Genomic DNA, 27,320 nt, shown 5'->3' with positions numbered 1-27,320 from the left:
ATCCGTCACCGATCCGATTCTTTAATGATGTAGCAGGGCTGAGTTTATCCCTTGCAGCAATGCAAGAGTTAACCTGAGGTCATCCCTACCTGATATACATGTAAGAGGCTGCTGAGAGCCATAGTGCAGGGAGCCACTAGATAATGTGTCGCTTGGGCTTCAATGTGTCTGTCTGCAGGGATTGCAGGGTGAGTGAAGTCTATTACTTACAACTAATCCCACCTGGTTGACTCGACGGCCTCATTTCATTTGTCCAGGGTCTGGTTTCATCATGTTTCGCTCACAAATCACAGGCCTGAGTGTAGGAGGCTGCTTGGAGCACCACATCCCCCCCTCTTCTCTCCAAACACACACTTCTCTCACACTTAGTCAATAAGCGGTTACTTTTAACATGCTCCAGCACAGGCTGTCAATGTACTTTGTAAGGAGAAAAAAAAAACAATCATCTGCAAAGTATATTCCCCTGGCAACCCGAAACATCTGCTTCATGTAAAAATATACTAAAAATACATGTGGCGGGAGGTTAGCGGGGGTCCGCGATAGCACGGGGGGGCAGTGGAGATGCTGGAAAACATATGACTGGGTCATACATTGACCTTGTTGTGGAAGGAACAGCGGATTTCAGCGGAGGCGTTAACACACAAGGTACAGTAATAAAAGATAATGTTAGATTTGGGAAAGGTTTTTGCAAGGATGAATGAAGGGACATGTGCCCAGGGTGTCAGGGAAAGGGTGGCCAAGCCTTGACTAGGGTGCTCCGGTGCAGGGCCAAGGCAGCAAGCCGAATATTTGCCCCTAGTATAGGAAATTTTCGCTATGGTTCTTGGTCTACTTGAAAGCTTTAGCCATTCCCGTTTTAGCACCCTGCACAATATTTGGATATTTGGGTTTCATACTATATGTAATTCCGGTTTAAGATATAAAATTATGGACCCTGTTTCAGCCATATTTCCCAAACTGAGTGCAGGAATCTGCGCTTCTTAGTCATCCATTATGACAGTGATGCAGGGGACACTACTAGATGACTATGAAGCTCAGAGTTCTACTTTCTACGTGACCGGTGTTTGGTTTGGGAAATATACCTACAACGAAATCTGTATCATAGACCAAACACGGCCATGTGAAAGCAGAATTAGAAGCAGTATGGTAAGACACAGTGTTTTGTAGATTTCCCAAACCCAGCGTTATGTTATGGTGTTCTTGCCAAGTTGGATCTTTATACTTGGTTGTCCAATACTTTGGTACCACAGTTCCTATGAGCCATCAATTTGGTACTCCCAAAAGTGACGTTGAGTGACGTTCCCTAGTATCTAGCGCTCTGTAGTTTCAAGACCTAACCAATTCCTGAGATGCCAAGAGTTAAGAGGAGTCAAGAAGTTGGATCTCAACTGTTGGGGAGATAAGCCATGGATAAAGGTGTCTCTGGTCCAGCTTTCTCCACTCTACCAGTTCAGCAAATGTGCACAACGTAGCCAAGCCAAACATTCAAGTGTATGGAGGAGCTGTTTGTTCCAAGCGTATGACTGGCTGATTTTTTTTCACTCTCAGGTATCCATTGGTTTTATGCTTTAGTTCTACGTATTATTTTTTTCTAGCCCATGCCACTCAAAAATTATGTCCTAAAAACATTGGTTCTTCACTCTCAGGTGCCCACTAGTTGGTGACACAATTACTGGTGTTGGATATTTTAGTATCCATCCATTGTAACCACTTGGATCTTAATATTCATGAAGTCAATTACTAGCTAAACCCGCACAAACATATTAATGTCATCTGAATATGCAAATTTTTGGATGGAACATACAACTATCTAAAGTGTATGTGTGACCTTCTGACTCTCCTCAGACAGCAAATGTCAAGTGTGACAAGGACTCCCACACATCTTTTTAGATGAGATTTCATAAGAGATTCAGGACTCTATTGGTCTTACCCCCGTTCTCTGTTGGAACACATGCACACCTGACCAATATAGATTGCTCTACATACACTACTTTTGTACTTTGTGACAGATACCCAGTCCAATTCCCAGCGCTCTTCACCAAATGCACTTTGAGAGACCTGGGCAGATTTTGACACATATTTCGCCTGGATAGACCTCTCACTTCAGAGACAACTTTCTAAGTGTTCAGGTAAATATGTAGTGCATGAGGGTAACGATCTTCAACAGAATATTGTACTATGATCACTCATCCCCAATCCACAGGATAAGAGTATGATCCCTGAGGTATGACCACTGGAACTTCTGGATCACAGCAATGGGGCCCCAAGTGCCCATTAGTCCTCTGTATCAATAGAGCTCTGATGTACATGCTGGACCAGTTCTCCATTCACTTGTAATGTCCCAATGATCCCATTGTACTGGAGAAGCCCATACTGGTGATCACTAGAGGTTCCAGTCATCAGACCCCCAATAATCAGATGAGAACTCTGGAAAATCACATACATAGAGATGCACTGTCTTATACAGGTATGGAGCCAGAGGGTCTCCTGGTGGGCCCAGGCTATGACATATTAATGGGCCCCAAACTCCAATAAGACAACCCAATTTGGAGCCTTCTAGGGTTTATCTTCTAGAGTTTAATGGATGGTTGGACTCGGAGCAATCTTATCTGAGCGGTCCAAGTCTGACATTGGTTCTATTTTTAAGATTTTTAGAATTTTTAAAATATAGTCATAATAGATGTATATTGAGACACATTTTGATGATACCATTTAGCGGCCAGTGATATACGATGAAGGTTGAGGGCTATAACAGGTTGGATTTTAAAGACTGGAGTCATTTTTCCATATGAAGAATGTTCAGCATTAGGTGTGATAGAGCTCTCCTGGGAAGAGTTCTTACCAGATGTTAAAAATCTGTTGCCATTTTACCATGATTTTACAGCATCCATTTAATACCAGCCTGTGACCAAACTTTGGGCCCCCCTTATGTGGCACTACCATCACTAAGTGGGATTTCTTACAAAGGACAGTTCTCCTTCTGTAATCATTGAGCTGGCATCATCAGTGTGTCTACTATATGTTCCGCAAAATCATCATCTGTGATAAAAATTAAATGCCTCATCTGTGATAGACTTGAATCTCTCCTTGGAGATGGCTCAGTAAGTGTTTCATATACATTAAGTCATACTATGAAATACGTGTATTTGGTTTTTATTATTTATGGATTCTGGTAACCCCCAAAATCAAATATACAAAGGTCAAAGATGTTGAGATCCTGATATCCTGATCAAGAATGAATGCTTTTTTTTAGGTCCTCTTTGACAACCATTACAAGTTCACAAGGAGTTTGACCAAGTCCACATCTGCAATGTACACATGATGGAAGCCCCAGCAGAGATGATCTGAACATAACCTTAGATGGTTGACCCTGAAATGCAGTTACAAACAGAAAGTGGACAAGCACATTAAATTCTGGCCAAATTGCCTGTTTATTGGGATCAGTTGGCCATGTAATGGTCCTTATGCCTGGTAGAGAAGGATCAGGCTGTTGGTTTCAATCTGCCTGGTCCTTGTGTTCTCAGGGTGGAAGTTCTAGTTTTACACATTCGTGCCCTGGATAACTTGTTTGTTTTTAACCCAACAGCGCTGCTAATTGTGTAATTGTCTTGAAGTAGAACTTCTGGAAGCTCTTGGAGAAGAAATGTAACCAAGTTCTCAGTGTCTCCAAATATTTGGTGCTTGGCAGGTTCAATGCCACTTCATGTCCTCAGAATCTCGAGAGCAACAAAATATTGAACATATAATGAAATAATCTTTCCGGCACGTGATACCGGATGATAATGGGAGTCACTTGCACAGTAGTGGAATTCAGATTAAAGTCTGGATAAGTGTTAGTGAGGGAATCTCCTTGCTCCAGGGCCTTTGGGTGACTAAGGAGGTATGTTGTGGACAAGCAGAGACACCTGAGTTAAGTGTAATCCCCTGAGGGCCATTTGGTGCAGCGCTAAGAGGGTTGTATAGTCATTAGTTTGTGTATTGCTTCCTTTATAGCATGGGTGGCCGACTGATACACACCAGCTGATTAAAATCTATAAGAAACTATCAAAAAGAAATAAAACTGGTGGCTGAACGAGCATAGTATCTAGAGAGGTAGACACCATCTATGGAACCATCGATAGACCAAGTCAACACGTCCAAGCTATGATTTTCTACTAGTATTGGCATTGTCTATAAAAATTGATCATCTACAGTATGAAGCATTCCAATCAGAATGGTTTTTGATGCTATAATCAACGCCATATAGACCACTTTGGGGTGGAGGGATTGGCTAAAGGTAGTCATACACTTTGGAAAGCTCATTTCTCCAAAAGCTATTCCCATACTCTTCCATGCTTGGCTCGGACAAGATGAAAAATGGTTATTAAGCCACCCCCTATGAAAACATTAGACATGTCCAAAGAGAATCAAATTCGGCATCGCACAGTTGGACAATCCCAACAAACTTGACATCCATGTAATATAAATGCCCAACCTAGAACAGGAATGGAGATCCTCGGACCAGTGTCTATGGACCAGAGGGTGGTTCACATGATGCTGTATGAACCATACAAAGTTTCAAGATAAAAATCCCTATATAATGAAGCTTCCAGTGTGAAGTATGAGCCTAAGGAAGGTTATGAGCGTCATACTATCATAAACAAGATACTGTAATAGAAAGTCTGAGAATCTCAAGATGGATGATGCTGTATATCCCTAAGCTAAGCCTCCTGTTCCCTGTTGAACTTTGACTGAACCTTGGAGCAACTAATGGAGCAAGGTCAATCTCTTGCCCTACATATACAAAACTGTGTTTCATACTATTGACCATAATGGATTGTCAGAACTGGCTGATCCTATAGACTTCAGCTTTACTGCTCCATTGACGTTGTGCATTCTGGCTCCTGCCTTGATGTTTTATGTCTTCCATAGCCTACAGGCACCACTGTCATACATGTGCTGGATATCCTAGGTGATGTCCCAGGACTCTGCTTAGTCTGTGTGGAAATCTCAGTTTACATGAATAGTAGCTTGTAAAACTAAGCCCGTCCTTTGCAAGTTGTAGATCATCCCCAGAGTCTCACCTGTCTCCTTTCTCCACTTTTTATGGCGCTAACAAACTCTGCTCTGCTACATCTGTGATATTAAATTTAAGCTCCGCCTGTGTTAAACTATCTCTACTTTAATGCTCTGTGAGCTAAACAGCCTGGATTCCAGACTGATTCATGGCAGCAAACTAGTCAATAGATTTGCACAGTTGTTGCTGTGTTTCACTCACAGAGCATTGCCTTGATCAAGTTCATCCAGTACACAGCTAGTCCGGCTCACAGATAGGAAGCGGAGACAACTGGATCCAGTCCAGACAATGCTCTGTGAGCTAAACAGCCCAAAACACCAGACTAATACATTGTAGAAATGTGTTGATGTGTTTAGATCACAGAGCATTGTCGACACTGGATACAATTGTTTCCAAACAGTGGCAGTAACTCTCTATAATGCTACAACTGCTTTAATCTGAGAAGTGGAGACTATTGTATCCAGACTAGATAGTGCTCTGTGAGCTAAACAGCCTGGACTCCTCACAATAGTATCTCATCTTAATGGATTTTGGATATGTGTGTTTAAAATTACATGTTCCCTTTAAGATCTTAATGGTGGCAGGGAACCCCTAGATAGTGTTGCATTTTAGACCCCCGGACTTAAGTCAGGCCATAAACAAACTTCACCTACTTGTACTACGAGATACGATTGCCCACCATTACCCTCTAATAAAACTGGAATTAATGCTGACCAAGGACCAGCTATGGGCAGGACTACAGCCCATGAATGGACACAATTGTATCCAGTCTAGACAATGCTCTGTGAGCTTGCCACAGTGTATCACTTTGGAGTCCTGGCTGGTAATCTCACACAGCATTGTATAGACTGGATATAGTTGTCTCCGCTTTATATACAAGGTCACTGCCACTAAATTGATACAATTGTATCCAGAAAATGTCCTAGTGGTAGCTACCATGTATCAGGCTGGATTCATAGGTCACAGAGCATTGTCTAGACTGGATACAATTGTCTCTACTTCTCATTTGAGAACAGGACCATCTATGTACAGGGTTATTGCCGCTGGATGGATACAATTGTATCCAAAAAATTCCCTAGTGTTAGCTAACATTTATCAGTCTGGATTCTTAGCTCACAGAGCATTGTCTAGACTGGATACAATTGTCTCCACTTCTAATTTGAGAGCAGGACTAGCTATGTACAAGGTTATTGCCGCTGGATGGATACAATTGTATCCAAAAAATTCCCTAGTGTTAGCTAACATGTATCAGTCTGGATTCTTAGCTCACAGAGCATTGTCTAGACTGGATACAATTGTCTCCACTTCTCATTTGAGAGCAGGACTAGCTATGTACAAGGTTATTGCCGCTGGATGGATACAATTGTATCCAGAAAATACCCTGGTGGTAGTTACAGTGTATCAGCCCACAGAGCGTTGTCTAGAAGATTGTCTCCACTTCTCATCTAAGAGCAGGACTAGGCTAAGTGCAGGGTTCCTGCCTCCGGAATGGAAATTGTATTACACAAAAAGTAGTTTCTTCTAGATAATCTGTAAATCTTCTGCCCCAGGCAGAGACCCTTATGCCCCTATTTCCTTTCCTTTTAGCAAGAAAGTATTAAAAGTGTCTAAAGTTCTAACATCTGTTCTGCAAAATCATTTCAAAATTCCCAAAAAATAATAAGATAAGATGCAGGTTTCTGTAGTTTTGACACATCTGTGGTGACCCAGCTCCGTACATGAAGGGTTTTATCCTTGTACAGTGCGAGGAGTCAAATGTTACACAGTATTTTCTCACCTTAATTATAGCTCCGGGGCCAAAAATAGCAGACGTGCTGCGACAGGTAAACCGAACAGGCAGCATATTCTGTAGGTCATCTGTACTGCGCTCCCCTATATCAAGGGATCTGCACGTAGAGTGTTTCCTCTTATCCACTTTTATAATCCACATACATATAGATTTTATAGAACTAAGCTTGTATGTGGTGTTTGTTCTATGCAGTCTCCCATACATACCAGGGGTGTAACTATAGGGGCACATAGGGTGCTGCTACATCCTGCCCCTAGTGTCTTAGGGCAGTATACAAAATGACATGTGATGGTCAATGCGGCCTGGGGGGCATCTAATGGGGCACTACTCCGACCAGTGATTGGCTCAGATCGTCACTACTCAGACCAGTGACTGGCTCAGATCGTCACTACTCAGACCAGTGACTGGCTCCAATGGGTCACTACTCAGACCAGTGACTGGCTCCAATGGGTCACTACTCAGACCAGTGACTGGCTCCAATGGGTCACTACTCAGACCAGTGACTGGCTCCAATGGGTCACTACTCAGACCAGTGACTGGCTCCAATGGGTCACTACTCAGACCAGTGACTGGCTCCAATGGGTCACTACTCAGACCAGTGACTGGCTCCAATGGGTCACTACTCAGACCAGTGACTGGCTCCGATGGGTCACTACTCAGACCAGTGACTGGCTCCGATGGGTCACTACTCAGACCAGTGACTGGCTCCGATGGGTCACTACTCAGACCAGTGACTGGCTCCGATGGGTCACTACTCAGACCAGTGACTGGCTCAGATGGGTCACTACTCAGACCAGTGACTGGCTCAGATGGGTCACTACTCAGACCAGTGACTGGCTCCGATTGGTCACTACTCAGACCAGTGACTGGCTCCGATGGGTCACTACTCAGACCAGTGACTGGCTCCGATGGGTCACTACTCAGACCAGTGACTGGCTCCGATGGGTCACTACTCAGACCAGTGACTGGCTCCGATGGGTCACTACTCAGACCAGTGACTGGCTCCGATGGGTCACTACTCAGACCAGTGACTGGCTCCGATGGGTCACTACTCAGACCAGTGACTGGCTCCGATGGGTCACTACTCAGACCAGTGACTGGCTCCGATGGGTCACTACTCAGACCAGTGACTGGCTCCGATGGGTCACTACTCAGACCAGTGACTGGCTCCGATGGGTCTCTACTCAGACCAGTGACTGGCTCCGATGGGTCACTACTCAGACCAGTGACTGGCTCCGATGGGTCACTACTCAGACCAGTGACTGGCTCCGATGGGTCACTACTCAGACCAGTGACTGGCTCCGATGGGTCACTACTCAGACCAGTGACTGGCTCAGATGGGTCACTACTCAGACCAGTGACTGGCTCTGATGGGTCACTACTCAGACCAGTGACTGGCTCTGATGGGTCACTACTCAGACCAGTGACTGGCTCTGATGGGTCACTACTCAGACCAGTGACTGGCTCTGATGGGTCACTACTCAGACCAGTGACTGGCTCTGATGGGTCACTACTCAGACCAGTGACTGGCTCTGATGGGTCACTACTCAGACCAGTGACTGGCTCAGATGGGTCACTACTCAGACCAGTGACTGGCTCAGATGGGTCACTACTCAGACCAGTGACTGGCTCAGATGGGTCACTACTCAGGCCAGTGACTGGCTCAGATGGGTCACTACTCAGACCAGTGACTGGCTCCAATGGAGGACTACTCAGACCAGTGACTGGCTCTGATGGGTCACTACTCAGACCAGTGATTGGAGCCGGACAAGCTGTCCAGACGCTATTGGAAGCAGAGAGCGTTGGGCCATGTGAGACTTATTTAAATACCGGCAGCCAGTAGTGGATCATAATAAAGGTCCTCCCAAGGTCCTGAAACCACAGAATAAAAGCAGGCAGAAGGGACGCATCCCTGCCCAATTATAGCAACGGCTAGTCGATATGGGTGTTAGAGGTGTTTTTTAACCAATTTGGAAATATGTCTGGATCATGTGGCCGAACCCTGAACTGGACCGCAAATTTTGGATCCTCTCATCTTTATCTAACACTAGCGATAAATGGACCAGAAGGGTTCAGGATCAGCGGGTTTGGCCGAACCTAGAACATGAGTTTGGTTTGGGTACCCGAACATTAACGGTGCTGTTAACCCTTTAAATTCCGGCCCCAGACGCTCGCTGCCTGAAATTTGTGTTTGAGTCTCAGCCGAAAAATTGTGGTTCCGGACTGTTCATCACTGGTTAACACCCGCGATCCCGGTTGTTAGTGCTATGTTTGGCTTTGGGTACCCGAACCAAATATTTGTTCCAGGTTTGTCTAAGACAACCAAACCCAAACCTCCCTGGCACCTCTACCAATCAGTTTCTAGAGAAGGCTGAGGTGCTTGATTTAGAGAACAAAGAATGACCCACATGTATTGTAGATGTCTCCCATTGAAAGTAGATAGGAGGGAGCTGTCGTACCGCAAATGCAGTTCTGGTGCTGATGTGGCTCCTTCAATCAGAATCTTCAATCCATTTGGGGTTCCAAAAGTTTTAGCCTAAAATATGTCAAACTTAGGATAGCTGCATCCTTTGTTAGGTTTTACCCATGAAGATCTGTGCAATCATACCTTTGTGCACCCTGATAGTAGCAGCAGGACTGTGAAAAATGCATTCGCTGTCCTGGATAGTAGCTTATTTGGATCACTGCTGCAGCAGCTTCTGTTTGAATACTACAGCAGTTACTCAGGAAGGCAGGAAGGGAAGGGATGTACAGCAGTACATTGAAGAGATCTCAAACAGCAGTGCACCAGTGCTACAAAAGCAGTTTCAATCTTGTAATGTATATCTATATGTCACAGTCCTGCTGCTACCAACAACACACACAGATCTGATCTCCAGATCTCTAGAAACAAAAACTAAGACTGCAGCTTCATGTGATCAAAACTTCTGAAAGAGTCGGGAGGGAAAGCTGATTTGGGGAGTGTATAACCACCGTATAGCCGTGTCACTGCAATGCAACCTCCTTCCAATTGCAGAGTAAGCATTGTGCTATATGGCTTTAATAATGAGGGTAGTTGCATAGAATCCCATTAATTAGCCCAAAACAATCAGTTGGGAGTAATTAACCATCTGCATTGCTCGGCTGTAATCCCGCTTCTGGTGTCCGCGTGTTCTCCGCGCTCTTGCACATAAGCCAACTTTCCATTCTTCCTTTGGCTCAGAACTTTATCCCCTACTGATTTTTGCTTCTGGAACTTATTAACACTCAGTTTACATGACACAACTTCTCTGTGTTGAAACTTGAACCAAAAGTAATCTCCTAAATGAAACACGGACAACTCTGAACTTTTTTTCTTTTCTCGTTCTGCTTCCAGCTGACGCTCATCCAACCTCGAAACTTCTCCATCTTCTCTTCTTCATTATTCATTTTTTAAGTCAACACTTTTCTAACATTTGGGCCGACCCTCCATGAGTTACTTTATAATGAAGCTAATCCGCTTAATCTCTCGTGCACTTGTATGTTACACAGGAGCTTACAGCAGAAAGGATGTGGCCATGGATGGACTTCAGCCTTTGGTGATATGCTGAGGTTGTTGATTTCAGAGAGTTGAAAAGGTCATCTATACTAGCATGACCTGGAACTGGCTCTAGGAGCATCTCCAAGATGTTCATATAGATGTGCGCCATTGGCTTACAATCCTTCTATACAAAGTAGAGATCTGGGGTAAATCATTTACTTAGCCTCTATCTTCCACTAGAGCTCTTGACTAGTGTTGAGTGGACCCAAACCGCAATGTTCTGGTTTGTGCCGAATATTGTGGGTTCAAACTCAGACTTCAACCAGAAGTTTGTGTGTGCTGTTCAGGAACACCCCCACCAATGACCACCCTATTAAACCATTAAATGCCACCAGCACATGCGCACATGTCCATTTTCCCTAGAATAATCCCTCCATGGTTATACCATGTGCCAGCATTTCAGGTACCCGAACTTGAACTTATATTAAAAATTCGGCCAAACTAAGCAAACCCAAACCTGAACGGGTTTGCTTATCGTTGCTCTTGACCTCCAAAACTCAACAAACATCCAGCAGAAAAGCACCTACAGGCTTCTCAAGACTCCTCTCTTAATAAATTTTATATATATATATATATATATGTAGTTATAAAACAGATAAACTATATTAAGCCAGCTTGTGGACTCTACAAACAGGGGCGTAACTAGGAGAGGCAGGGCCCCATAGCAGACTTCTGAAAAGGGCCCCCCTTGAGCCCTCAAAAATATACATTTTTGTATACTTGCACATTTATGCACTGATATATACATTTATACACTTATACAGTACTGTCCCAGAAGCTGCTGACCACATGGGGAAAGTAGACGGCAGGAAGTAGAAATGAGAGATCCCTAGTCCTGACGTCCTGCTGTCCCTCTCCCCTTACATTTCTTATGTGAACTTCCAACTGTGGTGTGTATTGTGCACAATATGCAGCATAATATGTATATAATGATGCACATCCTACATTATTTAGTGTGTCAGGTCGTAAGCCAGGGTCCCCTGACATTGTGGGCCCTATAGCAGCTGCTCTGGCTGCTACCCCTATAGTTACGCCCCTGCCTACAAAAGTTATCCTATCTAAAAGGAGTCTTGGAGTCTTCCATGTTTGGAGAGCATCATTCCAAAATGTTAGCAAGGCTGTAAACTACCACTTCCAGTTGTACACTTGCTCAGCTGTCTTCAGGGCTTCTACTGGTGGGATCACTTACAAGATTCTGTATGCAAGTCGTATGCAAGTCGGAACTGGTATATTTTGTAAGTGCAACTCCAATTGGAAGAAAGAAAAGCCCCTGCTATCAGAGGTCTCAGTTAATCAAGTGCACTTCCACTATCTCACCAGCACAAGGTCCTTGGCTATCAAGAGTCAATCACAGCAACCTCTCATTCTTCCTGTGCAGCAGATTGTGTTTGCTCCTGTAAGAATTAACGAGTATCTGTAGAGGAGATCCCCATTTGTAACTATTTGTAAAGGTTGTTCACAAGTTGAAAAAACCTAAGTTTTTTTAAAAAGTAGGCGTGCCCACCCTGTCCCACCAGCCTGGCCCCTGTTCTCTCAGCTGTTGGGCTTCCGTAACCCCTATCGGTAAATCATCAGCCTCAGGGGTCATCATTGATGTCACTGTCCATGCACAAGGAACTGCTGAGGCTAGTGATTGCCTCGGCAACTTTGACCTAGACAAAAGCTGAACAGGGACCAAAGCCGTGGAACAGAGTAACAGAGTTGGTTAGTGTAACTTCATTTTTCTTTCCCTCCTCCCCTGCCACCTTTATTAAAGAATCATTCTAGTTTCACAAGAGCTGGAAGGTCACAGATTGCTGACCCCTGGAATACAGCTTAAAGTTTTGAAACTACAACAGGGACATCTACCAGTAGATGTAGGGCCAATAGCAGAATTAACATGTTCTCCCATGTCCTGGTGTGCCCTCTCGGTAGGACATGGCTTGTGTAACTCTTCAGTGGCCCAGCTTGGTTCCACCCTCACTATAATCCAATACAGCTGGGTAATGAAGAACAGAATGAACAGCCTGAAAAAGTCATGGAAGGGCTATGGTCCATCAGTCCTCTAACCCAAATCAGTTCAGTGTTCATGACCATTGGAAACAAAGATTCCGTAAAAATGGTGGATGGACAAAAACCGGACGGACTCCACTACAGTCAATGAGATCACTTGGTTGATGAACCACATGATACAATGTGAAAAGAAAAGTAAAAGTAATGTTTCTATAGAAGACAAAGACGATCATTGTTCTAGCCATTGTCTACAGATGGAAATTTAAAACCCAAAACTAAAATCTTTGGGTTAAAAAAAAAAAGTATAAAACAAGACAAAAACTTGAGATAAATTCAACTGAGTCAAATGTAAAAGGAAGGTCTTGTGTAAGCTGGTATAGTGATGGCTTCTGGACAGCTGGGCATCAAGATGATCAGAATCTCCTTGACTGAAAGGGAACCTGTCAGCAGAAATTGACCTAATAAACCACTACCTGTATTATGTTGCCAAGCAGCTTAACATCTTCCAAATCAAGTTTCTTTCATGACCTATTGTGGTTGCATCATCAAGAAAACCAACTTTGAAGTGAGATGTAAATTGGTTGTATAAAGGAGGTGTCAAGGAGGTGGAGAGTTTAACGCTGAAGTCAAGCTCTCTCTTCCTCAGAAAGTCATTTTTACTGTAATTGATAGTCCAACACCCTGAGACATCACTAACCAGATCTCCTGAAATCTGATACATGATGTCCGTGACGGAGGAGGAGGCGTCCACAGATCCCCACCTTGACCTCAGTGTTAAACTCTCCGCCTCCTTGACTTTATACATCCAATTTACATCTCACTTCAGAAGATTGATACTGGATGTGGTTTAATAGGCCGGTTGCTGATGACAGGTTCCCTTGACTTATCCCCCTAATCTCCCCTGAGAAATTTTAGTGTCTTCTAAAGACCCAAATGTAGGGCGGACTATAATTGAAATATTTTAGAGACTAGAGGCCCAAATGGAGGAACCATGATAAATGAAGGAACAACAGAGAAGTCTAAAGACCGAAATAAAGGGCAGAATATTACAAATAAAGGATAGATGTATCTGAAGACCCAGACAGAAGACAACAGTATGGAAAAACACTGGTGAGATCCAAATGAAGAACAGGAATTAATGGAGACACATTACTCAGATTACTGCTTAAAGGAAACCTACCACTTCTGATAGTAGGTATTAGATGCAAACACCGGGCACCAGCTCAGGGTGAGCTGGTGCCGGAGCTTACCTTAGCTAGTGTTTTAAACCGCTATATCGCGGTTTAAACACATTTTGATTTACAGCCCCGAGGTAGCTTCGGCGCTGCGCGCGGCCCCATTGAGAGTGCCAGAGGCGTCATGTGCGCACGGCCGCGCGCAGCGCCGAAGCTACCTCGGGGCTTCGGTAAGCTAGCTAAGGTAAGCTCCGGCACCAGCTCACCCTGAGCTCACCCTGAGCTGGTGCCCGGTGTTTACATCTAATACCTACCATCAGCAGTGGTAGGTTTCCTTTAACTTTTTCATCCATAAACAGCCATCCCAATCACATTGCTATAAAGGTATAAAATCATTACAGCCACTATAACCAAGATGCTATAAAAATAGGACCTCTTTTCATAAGTCTATGGATTCCAGATGGTTGTAGGACACAAAACATATACTATGTACACTGCATTAACTTTCCTTTTGGGAAAACAAAATTGTTAAGTGGTCTCTCCTAAAGGGATCTGGTTGGCTCTGTTCTTGGGCAGAAACACAGAGCTCTTCCATGCGGAGCTGTCATTTTCAATATATTTCGAGCTGATATTGGCAGAGTCGCAGCAACGTTAGACCAGTCTATTTCCAATGAATGAGTGTTTACAACCCTTCCACAAACTAAAACCGTAACCGGCTTATAATACTGCGTCCAGGGCTGAAAACCCAGGTCTACACTGAGGCACACAATGAGAACAAAAAGGTGTTCAAGCATGTACATCAACATTGCGGTGGATAAATATAGGCACACGTGGTGCCCGGAGAGAGAGTTTGTCTAAAATGACCTTCAACTCTTCTACCGCCTTTCTTCTGATTTCCTTGTACAAAGACCTTTGTGTCCTAGAGGTGGTCCAACCAGGGCCTAATCATGGAGTTTGCTTGTTCTCTACTTTCCTCTGAGATTAGTGGCTTCCATACAATTTCCCAATGTTGGGTTTCCAGAAGAACAATGTTCCAACCAGTGGGTTGACTGTTCTTTCGCTCAATAGAGTCCAAATTTGGAAACACATATTCGTGAATGGAGTTGGCTCCTGGTGAAGGTAAGGCAGAAAAGCTGCTACTCAGGGGCATAACTAGGAGAGACAGGGCCCCACAGCAGACTTTTGAATGGGGCCCACTTCTCCCTTAAAAAATATACATATTTCCATACTCACACAGTATATACACACCACACAAATACAGCATAAACATACATACAGTAGGTACACACCATATTTACATACAGCACATACACATATATACTGTATATACACATCCATATCCAATACTGCAGATACTGGGGCCCCCTGACACTGTGGGCCCCATAGCAGCTGCTTTGGCTGCTACCCCTTTAGTTACGCCCTTGCTGCTACTTCAAGATTTGGTGTGGTCATCTATCTTGGTGTGGTCGTCTCCAACTTTAGCAGTTGTCTCCGGGGGCTTCAGATGTTTAGTCATTAGATGATCGCTAGGAAGCTCTTCTTAAAAGATGAAGTTATGTGAAGACAACTTCATTCACAAACCCAACCTAGGCATCTGATTTTACAAATGTCAAATAATTCAGGATCCCTCAGATCTTCCAATCAGGTGTAAATCAGATTTTAATGCCATAAACATTCGATTGCAACATATTTTTGGATAGTTGGAAGTCATTATTATGAACAATACAGATCCAGTCATAATGCTAAGAGTTGGCCAACAATAATCGCTTGCTATAGAGGAAGGTTGTCACACCAAAGCAGATAACCCCCCCCCCCCCCCCTGACTGATCTAGATTGCTATTGTTGATCAATAAGTATATAGACTTCACAGATTAACCATAGTCCAAACTGACAGGACAATGGGGGCAATTATTTATATTGGGGCAGTTAATCTTTAACATGAATGGAGCACGTGGTTATGGTCTAACACACACACACTTGGCTTTTATTAGGTGAGGTCAACATGGGCAAGTATCATGAGATACTTCCACAACAAGCTACAGGAACATGCAATGTGCACAACCTTGGGGGTGAGGTCCGAAAAAAATGGGAATGCAATCCGATGTATCAACACACAATGGCCTTAGGGGACATATATGAAGGGAGAAATTAGGGATTTGGTGACAATGTAAACAATTGGAACTGTTGAAACAAAGTCAAATAAACATCAGACCTGTTAGTGAGGACGGCTGCATGCAAATGGCTATTTATATCTAATTGGCACTCAGGGGTGAAGTAGTCACAGCGTTTGCATAGTAGACAGGCTACACATACAGGTGAATCACACTGAATCCACTTCATTCTGTATTATTACCATGCAGTGACCTAAACATATCGATGGGTCCCAATATAACTGATCTATCAAAATATAAATGATTATTCCCCCCCTGATAATAATAATAAATCCTTTATTTATATAGCGCACACAGATGCCGCAGTGCTGCACAGAGCTTTGCCAAATCAGTCCCTGTCCCCTATGGGGCTCACAATCTAATCAACCTAACAGTAGGTTTTGGAGGGTGGGAGGAAACCGGAGGACCCGGAGGAAACCCATGCAAACACGGAGAGAACATACAAACTCTTTGCAGATGTTTACCCTGGGACTTGAACCCAGGTCCCCAGGTACCACTGAGCCACCATGCTGCCCCAGCCACATAACAAAAATGTTCAGCTGTCTGCTACATATTTGGTATCTCTTTGATGTGTGTACTAACCCAAAGAATAAAGGGAAGGTGCCATCAGGAGTTCACAGTGAAAGACGTGTATATTTATATATAAAGACTAAGAAATTACCCAATTTTTGACCCGGGGCGGTGACAGACCCTTCATCTTATATACCTACAAAGTAATCTATGCACTCAGCATAGCTAAACCAGGCAACCAGTTACATATTCAACATGGAATAGAGTTTATCCAATAGTATTTTTTTTCTCTAGTGATCTATAGCACCTAGAAACATGCTGCTGGTGTCATATTAAAGATCTCATCTTTCAGGTTTATGGCTACAGAATCAGAGAAACAGACAACTAAAGACATTGGGGCTTATTTACTAAGGCTCCGTGGCCGCACTTACATAATTTTTTTTTCCAAAGTTTTCGGGATTTGCACCGCTGGGACAGGTATTTAACCGGGGACTGTGTTGCACTTGACTGGATTGTTGCGCAGCTGCTCCGGCTTTTATGCGACAGAAATCGGGGGACGTGCCGTCGGACGATCTGACTGATTGGGAATGGGCGCGGGATTTAACTTTAAAATTGTGTCGCATCCAATGCACTTACATGCACCAGGAAGAAGAAGGTGAACTCCGGCGGCCCTGAGCGGGGAAGCGACACATGCAGGATATCGGGCGCACGATCTTAGGGAATTGCGGCACAGGGCATTATACACGGACAATGCACTTTCTGTGAGATCCTCGGACTGGGTAAGTAAATGGGCCCCATAGTTGGAAACGTGAGCTGCAGATATTTTTTAACTGCCCGTAGGGCAGAGGGAAGAGGGGTAGGACATTTCATCCCCTGCCTAGCGGGTCTTCTTTAAATACTGACACCTGAAAGTACAATTTGTCCGGCAGATAACAAGCCCTCATATGTCCCTGTAAATAGAATTTGTGAAATTTGGAAGGTGGGGAGTGAAAAACTAAAACGCAAAAACCAAACAGGGCCAGGTCTTTAAGGGGTTAATGTTGGCTGAACCTGCTGATTTGGGTGGGACGTGACTTAATGGAAAATAAAAGTACAGGCCACATTTTTATATTTTGGTTGGAACTCGGTTTACGCAACCTTAAAGGCGTATAGGAAATATGACCGAACAGCAGTCGGCTCCGATTATTTACATCCATTATACAGAATCACATCTTTACCTTTTTAATTTGCATCAGTCACAGATCTGTCCTAATTTTTACATAATAAAAGGTACATTTTATCCAAATATATATATATCTCCAATAAACGGCTATCCACAGCTTCATTTTGCAGCCATATTTCCTTCTACCAGACACGACCTTGTACTAATCACATACTATAACGGCCGTTCTATGAAACCAGAAGCCCATAGAGCAGTGATGGCTAACCTATGGCACTGGTGCCAGAGGTGGCACTCAGAGCCCTTTCTGTGGGCACTCAGGCCATCACCAGAGATGACTCAAGGTATCTTCCTGCAGTCCCAGACAGCCCAGGACTTGCTGTGCACAGAGCTATTTTAAAGTGACAGCTCTACCTGGGACTATTTTCTGCTTTATTGGTGTCCTCAGGGACTGGTATCAATGAAAACTGTGACAGAGAAGGGAGTATAAATCATAAATTAAATTTATGTGTTGGCACTTTGCAATAAATAAGCGGGTCTTTGTTGTAGTTTGGGCACTCGGTCTCTAAAAGGTTTGCCATCACTGCCATAGAGCCATAAAGGGTTTAAGGGTCTCCAAGAAGTTTCACATTTATAGGGTAATTCTTAGCTGCAATACCAGACTCTGGCCAACAGTGGCGCTGTTTTGGAAAGAAATTGGCTATAACCCAAAATCAGACAGAACTGCATAAATATTTGGACTTAAAGGTTGTCATCCATGTTTTCTTGGGTCCTGCTGCCCCTCTGTAGAGGCCTGTATGACTTCTTTGCACATACGGCCTTTGCCTGTGAACACATGAAACATTTGTTGGTCTATTATTTGACCCAATAAAAAAATACAATGGGGGTCATTTACTCAGGGCCCGATTCGCGTTTTCCCAATGTGTTACCCGAATATTTCCGATTTGCACCGGTTTTCCATGAATTGCCCCGGGATTTTGGCGCACGCGAACGGATTGTGGCATATCGGCGCTGGCATGCACGCGACGGAAATCGGGGGACGCGGCCGAACGAAAACCCGACGGATTTGGAAAAACCGCCGCATTTAAAACAAAAAATTGGTCGCACGGGCCATACTCACATGCACCAGGAAGAGATCAGTGGCCAGGTCACCACTTTTGATTGATTGATGTTGGATGATAAACTGGTTACCTCAGGATTCGGCACAGTCTCAGTTTATATTATATAATATGACGACACTCTTTGAAGTTAAGCCCAGTCCACAGGGGAAAACGTGTCTAAAGCAATTAGTGATGAGCAGAACCACCAAACAGGAATGTCCTTGAGTCCAAACCTGGACTTCAGCCAGGTATGGCTTCAAGTTAGACTTGGCCCCCACCGTCAGTAACACCCTTGATCAGTGCTGGTACTGTTCGCAGGTGGTAACACTTTAAATCAGGTGGCAACGGCATCCAAATGCTGGAGGTGCATTCACGCAGCTACTTAGACCAGGATTGACGCTCCCCCGATGTATTTAAGAGGTATAACAGGTGGGATTGAGCTTTTGGGTTTGTTATCTAGAACGAACTTTCACTTTTTTGGCACAAATTTAAGGAGGTAGTACCAAGATTGCAAGTTATCCCCTACCCACTGGATAGAGGATAACTAGTTGATTGGTGGGCGTCCTAGTAGTTACGAGAACGTTGCCCCTCAACAATCAAGAGAACCGGAATTTAAGGGTGTGCCAGAAATTGTCAAACACAATGCCCAGATATCTCCGTAACTTCCAATAACTGTCTATATGAGTGAGGAAGATGAGTGCTTGCTCGACCGGCTGATCAATGACTCCCATTTTCTGGATTTCTGAGAGTTCCGATCTCAAGATCGGTGGTGGGGGCTCCAAGCAGTTGGATCATCACCGATGAGCTCAACTTGATATCAATTCCTAAATATTTAATTCAAGTAAATCTAACCCAATACATCTTCCCCAATTTATGTGCAATTTTATTTCCCTAAAAATAAAATAGAAGGTTCTACTGAAGGAAATTTACATATTCTGTTTTTAGAAGGCCAAGGTCGACCAGGGAATTCGGCAGGATTGACCAACCCTAATGCAACTCTAATAAACTCATCAGGGAAAATGTTTAACGCTGATGACCAATTTTTTTTTTTTTTTTACAATCTACTTCCGAATTGTAAGTGGTCCTCAGGTTGTGGGTTTTAAGGCAAATTTAGAAGAGTTTGTGCCAGACACAAGTTCTGCCGCTTCTCTTGACGCAGGTGGAAGGGTTTGCCTCAAGCAACTCTACAGTGTGTCAACCCAACAAACTTCTCCCGTATCTCAGTTTCCTTAACATCCACAAGAAAGAAACTTCTTTCTACATCTGATTTCCAAAAAAGTCAAAACTTACCCTTCCTACCCCAGCTCATAGTTCCAATAAACATCCCGCCTACAATTCAGGTGACTGAAGCCTATAATCATTAATGTCGTTTCCAGAAAATACAACTCTACTGATTCTCATTGATTTTGTTTTGCAGCCTTGAGTGAGTGGAGGGACTATTGTTAGTTATTGGTGAGGGATAAAGGGCAGTGGGGGTGGTGGGCAAACTGCGATAACCCTTAAAAGGCAAGTCATACCCATACCATACAGTTATGTAATTCCGAGGTCGAGACCAAGGCACATGAGAAGTTCCAAGCAAATCTAAAGTAGAGGAGATGACCCTTCCCAAAGCCCAGCATTTACTGGCAGTGACATAGGGAGTTAATGACTGGGGGGATATACAACTCAAACACACCATGACAGATAAGGAACTGAGCCAATAACACTGTTTACCCAAATGATTAGCAATCAGTGATCAGAGGAGGAGATGATCCTCTCACTCATTGCACAAAACACCAACTAGAGGCCTTAAAATAGGCTCTGTCCATTGTTAATTTACACTTAAAGAGTCCCAATGGAAACTACAAAGAATGGAGTGTTTGACTTCTCCTTATCACCTCCGCTTGCTGATCAGCATTTGACACTTGACTTGCGATTCTGCCAACGACTCGGGCATTATACAGCTGTTTGTATTGTTCACACAGAAGGGAGAGAATTCTCACATCTCCAGGAGGAAACAAACTCATCCTTTCTTCATGGAGACATCTTACGTTGGCCAGAAGGGTCTACATCGACAGCATGATTATGGGGGTTTTTATTTTTGTAAAAGTAGCTTTATAAGTCATTAGATCATTCGATCAAATCCCACAAAATTTTTACATTTTACAATATAACAAAAAAATTTTGCTATGCCTTATGGCAACAAGTAGTAATAACATTCATTTCCTAAATTATATTGTCGTACACTCTGGGACGTCGTAAGACTGGAGTTGGGCCGTATGGAGCTTTGAGGCCACCACAAGTGAAACTTTTTTTTTAATGGTTTGACACTTGGTGCCTAGATAAGTTACCAGCACCAAACCTCTTACATGTAGGGTTTTTCTGTTGGGTTTCAAGGCTGAAGACCTATGGTGGACATCTTGATGGGCTTTTCTATGGTGGACATCTTGATGGGCTTTTGAACACATGTGTATCAGGAGACAACACATATATGAGGAGTGCTGGGCTTATTATCTCCATTATACAACTTGGTGGATAGTTTGATTAGCCAAAGGCTCCCTAGGTGTCTAAGACGTCCACCCAAACCATCCATGTTGTGAAAGTAATACCTCCATGCAGTATCCATGCAGTCCGTGTCCTACTAAAGTTAATAAATCATCTATTCTGGCCACCATTTATTTCCCACCAGGTTTGTCATTTGGCTTTCCAATCACTGCCTTGAAATGGACCATGTACCCAACACCAGCAGGTAAATAATCTGTACATAACTTTAAGGAAGATGAGGGCCACTCCCAAGGATTGTACAATAGGATCCATACAATGGGGCTCCCCCATAAAAACAGAAGCCAAAACAACTCGTTGACTGACAACAAGGACGACTTGAATATTTATACTGTTTTTATTGGTGTCTTATTTTAAGGTGGAAACGCTCTTGAACCTTTCATTGATAAGAGCCCACCCAATTGTCATCAGTAGTGTCCATTAGCATAGGCCTTCAGGGGATGACCTTCTCTTGTGTAGGACTCATTTACACCTGATCTGTTCATATGAATAGGAAGTAATGGGATTAACTTCTACAGGATTTACTCAACATCCCCTAAAAAGTTGGCCATTGCTCATGAAAACAAAATGGTATGACTTGGTCTAAGGGTCGTTTCACAAGGCTGAGCTATTAGTACAACAGAATTGACTTGGCTTAGGTGATTGGGTTTTGGAACATTAAATCGAGGCAACAAATGGACAATTCAATGCCTTACTACACTGTGGAAGACGTTGGATGGATATCAGTGGTCTGTTCCACCTCTGACTTTCCAACTACTGGAAAACTACAATTCCCAGGATGCCCTAAGAATTTAAGTAACAGACATAAATGTGTCAAGTGGTGAGGATGGGTTACATCTCTCTAAACTTTGTCCATTAAATATGAAACGCTTGGCTGATACCATAGACTATACATTTTTGGTAGATCATCGGGATCTTTCGATCTGTAATCACTGTATATAATGTACTATTATATCATATCCATATGCATCACTCAAATATCACCTACTCCTTTACCAGCTGACAACTCATATATGAGATTATTCAAGTTAGGAAGAAAAGTTTTTGAAGATTTTAAAGACTCTTGAAAGATTTCCAATTCATGTTCATTCATTTCCCAAAATTTCCAAAAATGTCAAAACTAAAAAAATCTACCTCATGGACTTCAAAGTAAATACAAAACCTGAACGAGATTAGGTTGTCTCCTATAAGGACCTTGTCAGCAAATGGGACTTTCTGGATAAACTTAAACAATCTCAAGTCAACAATAATGTGGTATCAATGATGAAAATCATATAAAAAGTGATGTTGTAAGATTATTCCTTAAGACTCTACAGGTTCCTCTCAAATGAAGTCCGAATATTCTAGTGGACTCGTGTGATGAGCCCTGACTTAAAGATTCCTTATACGCCCAAACATTGTAATGATCCCAGTGCCACTTAGGTTCTGGTACAGCCGCACTCTCCCCCCAAGAATATATTAGAAATGGAGCCTACCGTACCGCTTTTCTCCAGATGTCCATGTCTCCAAAGGGCTATCTTGATAATTTTTGTCCACAATGAGAGAGAGGAAAGTCTTTCTTAAAAGCTTCTGAAGACCGGACTGGAAATGTATCTCTTGGGCTTGTTTGCTTAGGAGCTTTATGCAATGCTGATGAAGTAAGGGTGGCAGCTGTCCTTGAAGACAATGGTCCTATTGGCAGATGTTCTTCAAACAAAGAGGCTTCTTGCTGGCTTAGTTTTACTTTTTTTTTGTAGAGAACACAGTTTATTTTAGGGTTTTTAAACATTTCGATGACAAGTGCAATGTTTTTGTAAGTTACACGGGTCTAGTAGACATTGGGGCTGATTTACTTACTCGGTCCTGTTGCGATCCCCGCTGTGCGTTGTCCGATGAGGATTCGGGTCTGCCGTGATTCACTAAGGTCGTGCGTCCAATTTCCTGCATGTGTCACTTCCCTGCTGAGGTCCGCCGGAGTTCACCTTCTTCTTTCTGGTGCATGTAAGTGCTTGATCTTGCGACACAATTTCGTTTTTAAATTTCGCTGTTTGTCCGAATCAGTTGGGTTGTCCGATGGCACGCCCCCCGATTTCTGTTGCATGCAAGCCGTCTCCGATGCGCCACAATCTGATCGCGTGCGCCAAAAACCCTACCCAATTCGGCGCAAAAAGGAAATATTCGGGAAACCCGACAGAATCGAAGTCCGCGGACCCTTAGTAAATGTGCCCCCTGAGTTTGGGGATATCGCCTATTCTCTATCAGGAAGCTCCAGTCATACACATAATCCAGGAATTTTCTCAACCCCATGAGCTCCACAATTTTGTCAAGGCCACCTTTTGGGCTTATCCGGCACCTTTGAGCCGCTTTTATATTAAATGCAACTTGTCAAACATTGTGGTAACCGCACTCCAGTAGGGATTGGACAAAATTGAGTGCATCTTGACACTTTAACAATGGATGACCAATGTGATCTGGCGGACACTATCTGGGGCGATCACAATATTAGATACACAGTGAATCACGGGTCAGGCCAGAGACCAGGGCTTATGGTATAGGACTTTTTGTGTGGTGGTGCTCAGTCAACATGCGTAATAATCCATAGTGAGAGTATAGAAAAAAGTAACGGCAATCTCCCACTTGATCGAAAGATAAAAGCGTCCTTTTTTGCAAGGAAAAAACATGCAGGAGGGGGCAAGCCTTGGCAACGGGGCCGTTTCGCGCTCAGTAGCACTTTCTCAAGCCAATGGCCAATTATCGACGGATGACGTCCAGTGAGAGAAGGATTTTATGTCCTATCCTTCATTACCTTGGTAGATCAGGTCGCTTCCTGTCTTATCCCCATGCACACTTGGCCAAACTGGGCGTGCATGTGTATATATATAGGGGAGTCGCAATGATTAGCTGTTGAGTGTTTGGCCTTCAGCTGCTGAATGTGCTTTTCCAATTTAAGCCAATTTTGAACTTCCTAAAAGCATTGAAGGGACGTCTGCAGGATATCAGAAGATGTTACCTAGCAATTAGTGTATTGTGCAGTGTCAAAAAAATTCTAAGCTCTGCTCTGGAGACCCTCCTTTAAATCTGGAGGGGGGAGGGTAGCCATCGAAAAAAGAGTCCCTCCCTAAGGTGAGTCCTGCATGTGTCCTTCTATTGACCCCAGGAGGTGATTTGCTCTTAATAGTGCTGGTCCGGGACCCCTCTATCTCCTGGGGAAACATATCATCGAAGGGCCTATTACACACACTGGCTATACCCTGTAATCTTCTATGATATAGAAGTGGGTACCAACAAAATTTCAATGGACCATTACGGTAAGTGTGGTCCATTGACTGTGGTTGCCCATTGCTATTACAGAAGACCACGGAGGATCCAGGAGTGAGAACCCCTCACTTTTACTATAGGGCATAGGAATACCCAACATCTACCATCCCTATGAAAGACTATGGGAATAAGTTTGTGCCCCCGGATGAGCCGCATAAGAAGCATTTGATGGTGACGCCATCCTGAATACTATAAACCATTGTCTGATGACACAAGACGCTTGTCCTTAATGAACAAAAGCTATTTAAATAGCAATTACTGTCAGCATTTAAATGTCTACTGCATTATCCCACTGTAAGATATCACTGCAGCTTGTATTGTACTGTACCGCATCGCAGCTGCTGCGGAACCTCATCACACACACCACAGATGCTTCAGAACCCCACAAAATATATCAAGGACGTCAGAGCATAATAAGTAAATAACATGCGGATCTTGTGATAATCACTTGATCGCTGCAGGTTTGGTAAGATGAACACTTTTCCTACAGTGGCCACTACAGGAGAGGAATGGTATTACATTCTGGATATTCAGGTGAATGGACAAGTGTTAATTCATTGTCCGCCAGAGATGGGTTTGTATGTACTATTGCCCCCCATAGTGTCCTCCATGTACCCTGCACATGGTTTTGCTATCTACATGAGCTCTCTGTACTATCTAGATAACTTTGTGGTGCAGCACATTGCAGGTGGCATTGCCCTGTGGTGTTAGTTGAGCAATATCACAGCGCGGTCTATGGACCCTGTAAAACCCGTGGAGCTGAAATCCAACATTTACCTACATTTTCTAGCTCAGGTCAGGTACAAGCAGTTCCAGCAGGGTCCTATCTTCTGACTAATCCCTGCCATTTTTTTTTTCCAGACTGACTAAACAAGATAGGATCTTGCATAAACATAGTTTAGTAGCTATGGGCCTTTACAAACTGCACCTTAGGGCTGTACAGTACTGCGTAATATCACACCGATATGACAGGTCTGTTCTGTTACTGAAGAAACGGCAACAAACAGAGGCGCAGGTGTACGCTCTTATACACAACCGGGGACACATAGCTGTTTTAACCCTAAAATATCCGAGATGTGATCCGTAAGTGTGAGACATAATGAAGAACATGTTGATTGTTGGGTCGAGTCTTCATGGCCGCACAGGATCCACTATACAGCTGTATGTCTCAGTCAGTGGGGTATGGTTGGAGGGGGGGGGGGGACTTAAAGGGGCTTTCTATAAATATAGCCCCAGGGGGCTTGCTTAAGGTTCCCATGTAGTTATGGTTTAGGGCTACACCGGAAGTTCCAGGGGGTCACGGAATCTGCTTGATCCAATGAGTGGCTTCCTCAGACCTGGGGACAACACAAGTAGTGAAGTCACCTGGACATCGTAAGTGATGAGGAGGCCTGTCATTGTATTAGGGAGGTCCTGTGACCAGTGTCGAACAGGGTTTCCTTAGGCCCATCAGAGAAAATCAATTTGGGGGCCCACTCTTTATTATTTCCTAGGAAATATACTCTAGCAGCCTCCAAATTGTGGTGTTTTCTGATGGATCTCTAGGGTTCAGTATTGGGTTGAGCCAGGGCCCACCAGAGGATCCTCGGGTACTCTGGTGGGCCAGTCCGACACTTCCTGTATCCCTCTGGAATGTCTGGATTGTCACAGGGCCTTATACCAAAAGTATCGGAGCAGCTTGGAAACTAGGATACAATGTTTCAGGGCCAGAATCACACAAGACGCGCGTCTCGTCACAAGCATAGACACAATGTCCAAGGCTGGACCTTCATTCCCTACACTGAGAGTCATCCCTGGTATTATGTCTATTTATTATATGGAGATGATCCCAACCTTCCAAGTGAACATGAAGTCTTCCCTGTTAAGCTGAATCGTTTATTAAGTGTGCATGCTTAAAATGCTTACTCCGCAAAGGCGCCATCAACCCCTCCAAACCACGTTCTCGTTGTGCACAATCTGCTTTCCAATGTTTATCTCACATGGGGAACGTTGTAACGTCCAAACAACCATATGAATGATCTAGTAATAGGGAGCCGCATGGACAATTAGACCCTAACGTAGCCCAATCCATCAGAAATAATGTGTAGCAGACAATACATATATGTAGAGGTGTTGTTCACCTTTTGATAATCTGATAATAGAGCGTTACTGATGGAAGGATCCCCAGCGACTAAGCCTTTAGGTCAGACTCCATAATGCTATAGTGCAGATGATAATAGTAAACATTTTGATATTCTATATTAAAGAAAGATGATCCTGTGTTCTTCTTTTACCATGCTTTTTATCTGTTTTTACCAGTGTATATAAAACAGCTTTCACTCCTACGGTATATCTCACATAACAGCTCATAGATAAGGAGAAGCTGATATAGTTTCTAGTGACTTAACTTCTTACAGTCATTTATCTTTTTACAGGCAGTCACTGGATAGTCTGATCACCTTACAGACAGTCATTGGATAGTGTGATCTCCTTACAGACAGTCATTGGATAGTGTGATCTCCTTACAGACAGTCAGTGGACAGTGTGATCTCCTTACAGACAGTCAGTGGATAGTGTGATCTCCTTACAGACAAGTCACTGGATAGTGTGATCTCCTTACAGACAGTCATTGGATAGTGTGATCTCCTTACAGACAGTCAGTGGACAGTGTGATCTCCTTACAGACAAGTCACTGGACAGTGTGATCTCCTTACAGGCAGTAAGTGGACAGTCTGATCTCCTTACAGACAGTAAGTGCACAGCGTGATCTCATTACAGACAGTCAGTGGACAGTGTGATCTCCTTACAGACAGTCATTGGATAGTGTGATCTCCTTACAGACAGTCAGTGGACAGTGTGATCTCCTTACAGACAGTCAGTGGATAGTGTGATCTCCTTACAGACAAGTCACTGGATAGCGTGATCTCCTTACAGACAGTCACTGGATAGTGTGATCCCCTTACAGACAGTCACTGGATAGTGTGATCTCCTT

At 43.6% G+C, this 27,320-nt stretch overlaps 1 protein-coding gene across 9 annotated transcripts in view; it reads right to left on the bottom strand.

The window, feature by feature from the left end:
* The window catches only part of ENPP2 (ectonucleotide pyrophosphatase/phosphodiesterase 2), a 73,766-nt gene extending 51,095 nt beyond the window's left edge, over nucleotides 1-22,671 (bottom strand). For 7 of the 9 annotated variants that reach the window (XM_072151268.1, XM_072151269.1, XM_072151267.1 and 4 more), the window contains exon 1: nucleotides 90-244. In XM_072151268.1, coding sequence (XP_072007369.1) covers nucleotides 90-122 — 33 coding nt within the window. In that variant the 5' untranslated portion in view covers nucleotides 123-244. Of the gene's footprint in view, nucleotides 1-89; nucleotides 246-22,532 lie in introns of those variants that run through there. The other 2 variants (XM_072151266.1, XM_072151265.1) reach the window with 2 other exon arrangements.
* Between the last annotated feature and the right edge of the window lie 4,649 nt (nucleotides 22,672-27,320).

Source organism: Engystomops pustulosus, chromosome 5 (genome assembly GCF_040894005.1).
Source record: "Engystomops pustulosus chromosome 5, aEngPut4.maternal, whole genome shotgun sequence".
Taxonomy (NCBI): domain Eukaryota; kingdom Metazoa; phylum Chordata; class Amphibia; order Anura; family Leptodactylidae; genus Engystomops; species Engystomops pustulosus.
This window is presented reverse-complemented; position numbering and strand designations above follow the sequence as displayed.